This window comes from Euprymna scolopes, chromosome 18 (genome assembly GCF_053919585.1).
Source record: "Euprymna scolopes isolate OS-2025 chromosome 18, ASM5391958v1, whole genome shotgun sequence".
Lineage (NCBI taxonomy): Eukaryota > Metazoa > Mollusca > Cephalopoda > Sepiida > Sepiolidae > Euprymna > Euprymna scolopes.
This window is the reverse complement of record NC_136499.1, coordinates 108,021,651-108,034,046: the sequence shown is the minus strand read 5'-3', so window position 1 is coordinate 108,034,046 and position 12,396 is coordinate 108,021,651. Positions and strand designations below refer to the sequence as shown.

General features: G+C 33.3%; 1 protein-coding gene across 1 annotated transcript in view; it reads left to right on the top strand.

The window, feature by feature from the left end:
- Window positions 1-9,381, top strand: part of LOC145297749 (conserved oligomeric Golgi complex subunit 5-like) — a 60,526-nt gene extending 51,145 nt beyond the window's left edge. Inside the window, exons 18-22 of the mRNA XM_080143980.1 lie at window positions 309-437; window positions 2,741-2,926; window positions 4,520-4,646; window positions 5,661-5,737; window positions 8,507-9,381. Of these exons, the coding sequence (XP_080000106.1) occupies window positions 309-437; window positions 2,741-2,926; window positions 4,520-4,646; window positions 5,661-5,737; window positions 8,507-8,621 (634 nt within the window). The 3' untranslated portion in view covers window positions 8,622-9,381. The remainder of the gene's footprint in view (window positions 1-308; window positions 438-2,740; window positions 2,927-4,519; window positions 4,647-5,660; window positions 5,738-8,506) is intronic.
- The last annotated feature ends 3,015 nt before the right edge of the window (window positions 9,382-12,396 follow it).

Below are 12,396 nucleotides of genomic sequence, written 5' to 3'. Positions count from 1 at the left end.
TGAAACTGTAAATTTTTTTTTATTTCAGAATTTGTTTTTAATCTTTGTATAACTTTAAAAAAAAATTTTAAAAATGGTTGTACACATGGTGCCATAAGCTTTACTTAAAAAAGAAACAAAAAAAACCCCAACTTTTAAACAGTTTCAATAAGTTAAATGCATACAGGTGGGTAGAAAATTAAATGTTAATGCATGGACAGACAACTTTCCATTATAGATGACTGGTCATTGTTTTTTTTTTTTTCTTTTTTTTTCCAAAACAACTCAAGTAAAAACTTCACGCTAAATGTTTTATTACTCTTTTTCAGGCCTACTCCTGCCAATACCCAGACTGACGTCCCTTGCTCTTTGTATATGAAAGAACTGCAGAGTTTCATTGCTCGTGTTCGCACCGACTATCTTTCACAATACACCTGCACGGAATTCATCTACGACAGGTGAGGGAGACAAAGGTTGTGAAATGTGCAAAAAAAAAAAAAATAAGCACTTTAAGATTATTAGTATATTAGCTTAAACTTAAATCTGCATAAAAACATGAGGAATGTAAGTGGTCAATCGCAAAAATACTAAAACCATAATGAATTTTCAAATCTTAAGGGGGTCAAGCACCACCTCCACCAATTTCTCAATCTTCCTCCATCCTCTATCAAAATTAAGAAAAAGACTTCAGCTGCACATGTAGGGATGACATGAAGTCGTTCTTTGATGAAATAAAAGTCTTCTACTTCCCCTACATGCATCATGAATCATTTGATAACATTTTCAGTTTTCAGAGAGAACTGTCATAAGAGGGGAAAGGAAGACAAGATGAGATGAAGAAGAAAGAAAAAAGAATGAAAGATGAGAGAGAGAGGAAAAAAGAGAAATTTTTAAAAAATAGATGTACGGGAGAAAGTTGCTTTTCCTGAATAAAAAAAAAAGTGTAGAATTCTGCTAAAAAGCAATGAACTATAGATTATAATATAGACTTTTATTCTGCGCTAGTGAGGAGGGGAGGGCTCCCAGCCTTGTTGGGTCGTAAAATATGCTTAAATATATCTGAATTCATGCAGATTTAAGAGTTTATTGATTAAATATTTTCACACACATATATTACAGAGATAATTCTCTATTGAATATTATATGTTGTTTTTTTGTTTTGGTTTTAACCAATTTGGTACTCCCACATGGGGAGCGGTATATATATATTATTTTTAAAATGTAATTATCCACTGACACGTGTTTTGTCGTCTACGACTCATCAGAGTGGCTGTATCTAGCGAGATTCGAAATCGGGACCCAACGGTAACGAGCCTAAACCTTTACCCCTGGACCATCTCGCCAACTGCCTGGATATATCGCAATTTACTTATGTATAGCACTGATTTCAAAAATTAAAAAAAAAAATGACTTGGGTGCCATCAGCTATAATCGAAACCAAAACATTTATTACTCCAGTCATGCTCCCTCACTTAGCACTCCAGCCACGTTCGCTACCATCTGAGTTAACCTGACAGATAGATAAGAAAGATCTAAAATTAAACCATTTCTAGTTATGATTGAATTTGCATATGCCCAAAAGTAATAGAAATATGTCGACAAATTTAAATGAACATTTTGCATTTCAATTTGCCGACATGTTTCTGTACGTATTATTCATCCATCCAAACAAAGATTTTGCTATTACCTATCCTTGGTGTACGATTACTATTTCCTGTTAATTTCCGTGTCGTGTGATCAGTAGTTTAAGAGTTTATCGGTTAAATATTTTCACACATACAGACAGACATACATATATCTACTGCTTTATTTATATAGAATAGTTTTGATACAAGAAAAAGTAGAATGAAATTGCAGGTAGATTGAGAAATGATAACCAGTTTGTGTGCAAGATACGTAAGACAATAGAGATGGATGAATATTAAAATGTGGATAAATGAACTTGTAGCACTGGTGCCCCCTTAATATAAATACCATAATTAACCCCATAAACAGCAAAATCCCACACCTTCATTATAGAGGTCCACCAATGCTGGAAAGCCTTCTATGCTAAGTTTCTTTTCTTCCTTCAAATTAGGCTTTGGAATTCCCTCCCTGTATACTGTTTCCCTTACTGTACTATCATGCAAAGTTTTAAATGTAATGCAAATAGACATCTTACTGCACAATTCCCTACTTAGGATTTCCATGTAAGTATGTTCACGATGGAATCGGCTAAATCAAGTTCAACTCCTAATGATTCTATTGTGATTGAATTACATGCTTCCCACATGTGGGCCAAGCTCTCTAGTAAGAGAATAAATGATTGTCATCTAGTACAAGGCATAGTCCTTCTTAAAAGAATTGAGCAATCTCGGTAGTTGGTAATGCGAATGTAAAAAGTATATAAACATAAATTGACTTATTCTTGAGCGTAATAGCATCAGAGTAAAATTCCCAATTTGCTGATCATTCAATCGGCTTTCGAATCTAGCTACACTGAAGAGCCATGATATACCAAAATGGCAGTCTGCAGATTTCTATATAAACTTTAACCAAAGGGCCTGTTTACAAGCATTCAGAATAACTTGTTAAGAAAAATATGGACCCTTAATATTCATCCCTTCTCTCTCCAACTATGAGTAAAATAGAAACTTGTGTTCAATTAATTGTATACAAATAATCATTAAGGATTGATATTTGGTTTTGGTATTAAATGTAAAAAGGGTTGATTTGCCATAAACAATTTTTCTTTTTATGATTTTCTTGTTTCTTCTTGCAGCATGAATCAGATCTGTTCTCGTTGTATTGAACTGTTTGTGCGCCACGCTTGTCTGCTACGTCCCGTTGGAGAGGGCGGTAAGTTGCGTCTGGCTTCGGACTTTGCCCAAATGGAACAGGCCTTGTCTCCCCTTTGCAGAAGGGTGTCCGACATTGGAAAACCTTACAGACTTTTAAGAGCATTCAGGTCAGTACAAATGAGATGCTTTACACCAAATTAAGACCCGGTGTTTTGGGTTGGGTAGGAGTTTCACGGATGCCAGATCTATATTATAACTGAGTGCTTTTTTGTTTGTCACTTATAGGCTCCAAAACTATTCAACATAATTGCACTAGATTTGGTATAAGTATACGGCATGGTCACATTGACACACCAGTTCTCATTAGATCTGTGAAGTTCAGCAACATCAAGCCTGGTCAGTACTAGATGGGTGACCATCTGGGAATACCAGGTGGTGTACGTTGGAGGACATTGCAAAAATGCTAGCATCGTCATCTTCCCGAATCTGGATATATAGGGGTTGGACAAAATAAAGGAAACACATCGTGAATTTTGTATCAATTAATAGTTGTTTTAAATCAATTTTGTATAAATAGTTGTTTTAAATCAATTTTGTATCAATTAATAGTTTTAAATCAATTTTGTATCAATTAATAGTTTTAAATCAATTTTGTATCAATTAATAGTTTTAAATCAATTTTGTATCAATTAGTAGTTATTTAAATCAATTTTGTATAAATAGTTGTTTTAAATCAATTTTGTATCAATTAATAGTTTTAAATCAATTTTGTATCAATAGTTGTTTTAAATCAATTTTGTATCAATTAATAGTTGTTTTAAATCAATTTTGTATCAATTAATAGTTGTTTTAAATCAATTTTGTATCAATTAATAGTTGTTTTAAATATATAAAAATTGAAAAATTAATCAAAATTTTAGTTTTATGTTTCCAGCAAGATACAAATAGCTGAGGATGTCTAAACAGGCATAATGAATAAATAAAGTATTGCCAGGACTGCCGTACGAAGGAGGTGGGTTCTCTCTACCGGGCTAGAAAGTTACTAACGCCCGAAAGTATCTTATACCTCTATAAAGCCACCATTCGCCCATGTATGGAATATTGTTGTCATATTTTGGCTGGTGCATCTGCTACTAGTCTCTCGCTCCTAGACAAGGTTCAAGAAAGTTGCCAATCTGATAACTCCTGAACTGTCATCTAAACTTCAGCCTCTGTCCCATCGACAAAATGTTGCATCCCTCTGCCTGTTCTACAAGTACTTTAATGGTGAATACTCTGACGAACTGCAAGCACTTGTGCCCCCTCGACGTAAATACCTCCGACAAACTTGACAAGCAGCTAAATCCCACCCCTTCACGGTAGAGATCCCCAGATGTAAGAGAGCCTTCTCCAGTAGTTTCTTCTCCAGAACAGCTAGACTTTGGAATTCCCTTCCGGGTCCCTGGTTCCCCAACTGTACTGACATGCAGAAGTTCAAGTGTAACGTGAACCGACATCTTGCTGCCCAACTCCCTACATATTACCCCTGATGCCTATGTCCCTGATAGTAGCCCCCTACAACAAAGTGGCAATGTGTCTTGTTTGGGGTAAAAATGTAATTAATAAAAAAAAAAAAAAAATAGCTGTCAAGTTCTCAACGGGATTAACATGTTTATATACTTTGTCAAAATCTAAATGGCGTTTTTTATATTTTTTATTTTTGTTTTTTCTTTATTTTCATGCGTTTTTTTTTTTTTTTTTTTTTTTTTTTGTCATTGCAGGCCATTATTATTCCAATCGAGCGAACATGTTGGGCGAAGCCCATCGCTCGGAGAAGTCATTCCTTACAGCTTGGTACTCAGCTTCCTTTTCTCTCGAGCACCAGCTGAACTTACATCACCGCATCAGGTCAGTCATAACAACAGCTGAATTTGATTTTCTGTTTTTTTTTTCTTACTTTAATAATAAAAGTTTTATTAATTAGTTAATTTTCAAAAAAAAAAAAAGGAAACACCCGAGTTTCCCTCTGATGACAGTTCTCTCTGAAAACTGTAAATGTTTATTTTGCCATAAAGGCTAAGATTTCAAGCAAATTATGGAAGGGGTAGGGGAGTTATATGACTCTTGTTCATTTCAGCCTTTTTTTGCCATTGATTACTCTAATCTTGGAATTTATTGTGTATATTATGAGGTGTGTCCCAAAAGTAATGCCTCCTATTTTTTATTCCGCCCAAATGGATCAAAAGGGATTGCAAACTGCATTTTATAATGATTGAAATGCATTCATAACCTGAATGTTTCATCTCTCTGTTGCACATATTGACGGTGTGAGACTCTTATGAAAGCAACCCCTGTCATGGACATGCGTCAGAAGCAGAAATGCAAAGCTGAACCGATCAACTTTCACTGATGCCTGTTGAACGTTTATGAAGCAGATGCAGTTGATGTCAGCACCGTTAAGAGATGGGTTTGTCAATTTCAAAGTGGCTACAGAGATTTGAGTGACAAAACGTGCTATGGAATTTTACGACCAAGGCATCAAAAGAGGCTGACAAAAGTGCAGTGAGAATGATGGTAACTAAGTAGACTAAATTCTGGAGCACAAAAGGTCATGTGTTTTAATGGTACTACTCCTGTCTTCATAGCTCTTCAGCATTTTAGCTTTTACGTTAAAAATTAGGAGGCCTTATTTTTGGAACGACTTTAATGCAAATTATTTTGTCCATTTCAATTGTTATTAGGCCATAACCATTTTGGTCGCTCTGCCTCTGGGCTTCAAATATTTGTCAGTAATATTCTGAATAGCCTGTCGTCCTTTCAACCCAATGTGACACTTTCTCGCCCCCTCCCTTTTTTTAATGCATTCAACTCCAAGAGATGTTGTTTGATGATTTTTTTTTTTTTTTTTTTTGTTGGCTGCAGAATGCTGAATGGTCCGTGTGCCGATATTCCCAGTGGCTAGACAATCAGTCTGAAAAATCCAGACTTTTATTTATCAAGTAAGTAAAAACAAAAAAAACCATTTCACTCCAAAAGATATGTTGAATTAATTGATAAAAATATGTTGTGCTATGGCAAATAAGTTTTTTTGTTTCATTTGTTAATTGTTAAATGCTTGGTACGATATGGTTGTCTTCAAGTCAAGTTCAATGTAAACAAATTCTTGTTGAATCGTTCCTTTAAATAATAAAATTATACTCAATTTTCCACTAACAATTACTATGCCGTTGTCCCGATGACCACCATACATCCATTAACCCTTATCCTTGAGTAACCTTTGGGCCTTGATAAGTGATTACCCTTTTGTATAAAAAAAAATTGAATTCCTTTTTCTTTTTCATCAACATTTGTTTATGAAAGATAGTTGTGCGACTGATGTCAAATCATCAAGAGATTTCGACACGCATATATTTTTGTACCGTCTGCTACAATCCTAAAATAAGGGGGGGGGGAATGTAATTAAGATTTTTTGCATTTGTTATATGGACAAAATATATCTGGAGTTGCAAAACTATTGCGGTTGTCTAAAAGTTTATTCTGGTGATGTTGGAGAGAAGTAAGGAGGAGTGCCAAAATATGATTGAACTATAGACAAATGTGGGTCAACCTAGGGATCCAGAACTAGCCTATGAAATACGTCACAATGATGTTATAATGTTTGGGGAAGCTCTGACCAACATTATGGAAAATGTCAGTCAGAGTAAACCAGCCTACTAACCTGCTTTTGAAGCAATAAACAAAAGTTGGAAACGACACTGACCTGTTTTTAAAACAATAAACAACTGGAAAAAAGGTTATGAAGGCATTTGACGAGAATAAAAGGGACAAAGCCATATAGGCAGAGACTTTTGTAGGCGAGACATTTTTTGCAAGCCGCACTTCACCTCCGTCTTGATGTATTGGTTGTCTGCTGAATGTCAATGAAAAATAAACAAACTTTTAAACTTGACGAGTTGTAAAAAGAGTCGTGTTTTCATTGAAATGAAAATAACTTTCACTTGATACGTCTGAATTTGATAACACAACAGTGATAGCATTGGAGCACAAGGTGGAGCAGGTGCGACTGTGATTGCAAGAGTTAGAAGTGGATCGAGTAAATTCAAGGAACTTCTGACATTACTAACCAGTAGATCATTACTACTGTTTGCTCTAAGAGTTTGTCAGGCATGTTGTAAACCCCCCTCTTCCTCCTCAAAGAAGGGTTATAACGACTAAAAAGACTTGTTTCCGACATTGTGCTTCTAGTGATCGTCTAGCGGGTCAGCTGAGACGGGTTGATACGTCGTTCTTCTCAACAGGAAATATGCACTTATAAGCATCTGACCAAAAAGAGAAAATGAACATTCATGCCAGTTTGTTTTCGATTGAGAATGCCAAAATGGTTCAGTAACATTTGTCAACCAGCGTTAATAACAAAAATGAGGAGGAGAAAAAAAACAAAAAAAAAAACCAAACATGATGAAGCTGTTAACATCGAGGTAGTGTGATGTTATATGGGCGTGAAATCTGACCAGTAAGGTTTGAGGACATGCGTTGCATGGGGAGAAATGATGTGAGAATGATATGATATGTGTGTAATGTGAGTCTTAAAGTCGGGATTAAATCTGGACAGAACAGATTTTGATGATACGGCCATTCGGGTGAGAATTCTTGGGTTAGTAGATGTAGAACAGTTGAGGTAGCAGGTTCAGTTCCCAGGGAAAGAACAAGAAAATGGGGAGGAAGTGATAAAAATGGTCCAATAATTTTTCTTACTCTTTATCTGTGCCTAAAATTAAATGAAAATTCGGTTATAGTCAGCTAACATACTTCCTAACTTCTCGTGTGTTTGCTACCGGAAGTGGTGGCAAGGCTAATCAGTTTCTTTGCTTTTTTTCTCTCACACCTATATCTGTGCATGTCCTTTTTTTTATTTAATAATCCAATTTTATTTTAATTAAGAATTAATGAAATTATTTATTTTTTTAAAATAATTATTGAAAACACCTTTGCGTTATATTTTGTAAATCATTGAAAGCACTTTTTAAAATATTTTAAAACTATTTTGAGAATATTATGTATTGGATATGTCTTTTTATGTTTTGAAATTTTGTTGTTTTGATTCAAACAATTTTATTTTTTAATTTCATAAACATATTTACAAAATTTCAAATAAAATAAAAACTTATTTTTCTATTTTATTAAAAAGTGCAAATAAAGACTAATTATATCATTTTTATCTTTTTATAATTTTGTTAATTTTTATTGTATATTTTTCAATAATGTTCTTTTCTTATATTTTATTTCAATAAATCGCATCGCAATAGAAATATTGAAGAACAATAAAGCAACTGTCACTGCTTTCAGTAGCACTATGCTGGAAGTTAGGAAGTACATTAGCTGATTATAACCGAAAATTCCATGAGCAAAGTTTCTTTCCTAGATCTATCTGTCTGTGGAACACAATACCGCAAGTCTGCCTCCCAGCTGACTATAACATGGTAGTTTTCAAGTCCAATGTAAAGAAGTTCTTGATGGGCTGTCTTAAATAATTAAACCCTACTCAAGTTCTGCCATTACTGATCATCATAGTGTTGTGTCACCATTAACCTGACATTCATGAACCCTTATCCCCGAGTGGCTTTTGGATCTGAATAAGTAATGACACCCCTCCCTTTCAACAAAACAAGAAAAAAAAAAATTTAATCAGAGTTCAGTGGATGACCTAATAGGTCACTTTTTCTACTTCCGATATAAATGCCTTTAATTCTTCTGTCTTGTTTTTCCAGGGGTGCATTAGAGGCCTATGTGCAGCAGGTGCGTTGTCGGCAAGGAAGAGAATTTGTTCCGATCTATCCTGTCATGTTGGAATTGCTCCAGCAAGGTTTACAGCAGCTGGAATAGGACGAGTCAACAAATTGTTAAAAAAAAAAAAAAAAAAAAAAAAAAAAAACTTTTTCCACAATTATTTTTGACTTGTGGAAGATTTCCAGGAAATTTAGGTACATGTTAATAAAAAACAATGTCATGACAATGGTTATTCAGCCATTTTGATTTTTCTGGAAATTCTCAACGATTGAACTTTAAAACCTGAAGTATTTATTTACTCTCAGCTATTCAGCAGAAGCATTGGATTATTTTTACAATATCAGCGCGCACACACACACACACAGAACTTGAATGCCTACTAGACACTATCCTCAAGTGTTTAAGGTTTCTCTGTACAGGGGTTTGCGAGAAAAAGTAAACCCTGACCAAATATTCAAAACCACATAGTATTCGCTGCTCAAATAATATCTCCTCACTATGGCTAATTTACATTAGCCTTTTACGAGGAATGGTGCACCTTCTCCAAGTAATAGCATGAAGCTAGATACTCGACCAGGCTAGATAAATTCTTGTCCTGGAATCCAGTAAGACCAAAACGTAAGATAGACTACAACATATGAAAATGAATCATTGGGGAGAGGAAAACTGTGTTTTCAATTTCTTTACTAACTCAGTGTTTGAGAGATAAAGAACTTAATTGGAACATTCGAATATCTATGTATCTCATACAGAGTTCAAATGTTAGCACCAGCTAGTGGGCCCCTTGATTTCTGAGAACTTGGCTGAACTGAAGTAAAATAAAACAAAAAAAAATAAAAGGATACAATAAATCCAACAGTATGAATTAAAAATAGAACAAGGAAGACCTAATAACTTAATGTTTCGCTCACTGTTTTGTGGGTTTTTCAAGAGCGAAGGAAATAGCTGAAAGTGGTACGTGACAATTATTCACCCCCACTCCAGAAAACAAACAAAATCTTTGATATATGTACCCGTGAGGGAAAGAAAATATTGTATTCCAAAAATCACATAAATTGATCAAATAGTTTTATTTTTATAAAACTCATTATTTTTTTAGGTATTTTCTTCACTCTTGAAAAAGCCCATGAAACGGGGTTAAATGTTGAGTTATTAGGCCTTCATTGTTCCATTTTTAATTCATGTGTATGTATGTAGTATGCATGCATGCATGTGTATATATATATATATATATATATATTCTATTTAAGATTTATGCCAGAATTCATTAAAATTCTTAACAATTGAATTTGAAACATGAAGTATTTATTTCTCACAACTTCCTAGCAGACGCATTGGATATTTACAATGTGAGCATCATATATATGTGTGTGTGTATTCAGGCAGCATTTTTTCATTTAAGCAAACATTGTTAAAATAGCAGAAATGCTTAATTATACCTTTTTTTAAAAACATTTTTCTAATCTTTTTTGTGTTAAAATCAATCCTGAATGAAAAATCCAATAACCTACAATTATTAATGATATTACATATGGAACCAGTAATGATATTTTAAAATACTTAACATAATGCAATTTTATCCTGTGGTGCTAATTCTGGCATCGCAGGATTTAAATTGTTAATATATCACCTGGAACAGTGTGAAAACATTCCTTTAGCGTCTGACACGTTTTCTCAGCTTTTTTTTTTTTTTTTAATTCTTTTCAGCATTTTTGTTTTTTCACCTGATGATGATTCGATGAAGAATCGAAAACGTTCATGATACATAAACATTTTTTCTTATGTTAACATAAAAAGATAATATAGTGGAGCAAGTTGTCTCAATATTCCATAAAAATCTTTCACTTAGTGATACAAACACCAAGTGAAAGATCGTTTCAGCAATCTGCCCCACTAAGAAAAATTGAAAAAATAAAAGGTCTAATTAAGCAGAAGATCAATTTTTTTTTATAATATTGGCTTATATATATAGCACTAAAGAGTAAATATGGAATGAATATTTCAGATATATATATATATATATATATATATATATATATTCCAGGTTAAAAATATCCAAAAATAAAAACCATTGAATTTCAACAAGGTTGTTGATAGTGCTCAGTTAAAAAGAGCAAGATATTATTTTATTTAGGTAAACCAAATTACCATGAGTCACAATAATAAAGTTACTGTTTCAGTCTTAAAACATCGTCAGGCGTCAGTAACTTCATTGTAGCGACTTATCATAATTTTGTTTACCTAAATTGAATAAAATGATATATATTTTATTTTTTGTTGAAGACTTTTGCCAGAATTTATTCAAAAACAATTCTTCAAAACAAAAACTTTCATTATCCATGACCTTCTGCGAATTACCTGCAATCTTTCGAATTTGGTTAATGTACCAATAAAAAACTTTTGAGAGTCTCTTCAACCACCTCAAAAAATTTAAATTGACGGCCCTCTTGCAAAGATCAGCAGCAATATTGAAGAATTAGGCAGCGTGGAAATTCTACTACATCCATCGTTTATACAGTTTTTTCCTGATGAATGCATTTAGTTATTCAATGGAGTTGGGGAATACTCTCAAGAACTTTTAGATTTAAAACTGAAAGATTGGTACTTTGACAAAATCCGAAAGTTTGAACCATGTCATGGTTTTTATTCTGAAGAATATTTAGTGAAAGTTGATACCCCCCCCAATGTTTATGGTGTACATGAGAGAAAGAAAACATACACAAAAAAAAATCACCTAAATTGGTTTGCTAGTTTTATTTAGAAAAAAATTAAAGTCAGATTTTATGGTTAAACAATGATCGTCGATCTCTTGACCTCATTTTGTAAAACAAGGGAGATAATTTCAAAGAATTAAAATTTTGCAAAATTTTAGAAAGCCATTCTTAACATGAAGGAGATATTGGAATGACTGAAATTTATTACTAGTTAACTTAGCTCTTCGGAAATTAAGTTCAAAATCAGTATTGTACATCATGGTTTCTTTTTTGTTCCTTTTTTTTTTGGTTTAAAAACTTATCTGTAAAATATAAAACTACTTGATCAATTTACATGATTTTTGGAATATATTTTCTTTTAGTTACAAGTACATACATCTTATAGACTTTTTTAAAAAAAATTTTCCATGTGGGGTAGTTGTGGACTCGCGCCAAATATTTAGTTATATTTTTTTCAAATGGATTTTTGCATAATAAATTATTTTTGTTAACACTGCACAAATTCTTTTACTCATTGGTAAAAAAAAAATCATCTGACATGGAATTAATTGTCTCCGAATGAAGAACCAGATCAAAAGAAATGAAATGGTTTTTTTGAACCTCACAAATTTTAATTCACTGAATTTTTTTTTTTTTTAAATTAAAAGTTTTTCACATGACTTTTACATCCGGCAGCATTTACACAAGGCGGGTTCTAAACAAGGAAGAATCATGGGAATGTTAAATTCACATTATGTCCCCAGTCAGGGAAGATAATGATAACGTTGGCTTTGGTGTCGAGTTTCAGGGAGGTGTCGAGTTTCTCCTACATATAGTGCCTGGTATTTTCAGGTGGTCATCCATGCTCAACGTTGCTGAACTTCTGTGATTGAACTAAAACTGGTGTGATACGGATGTATATTGACTTTTGCATAATTATAAAAAGGTAAAAATTTGTACAGAATATCATCTGATCCTCATCTCGAAAATGGACTAAGATTTCGTTCTAATGCTTTTTCCTAATAATAAAAACCAACTACATTAAAAAAAAAAAGTAAAAGTAATCCAGAAATATTCGTTAAATTCGCCTAACAAGAAATAGATGCTGTGCTTAAACAACAGCAAAAAGTAGTTAAATAAAGAAATAAGTTAAGAAAAAACATGTTTTGAAATGCTAT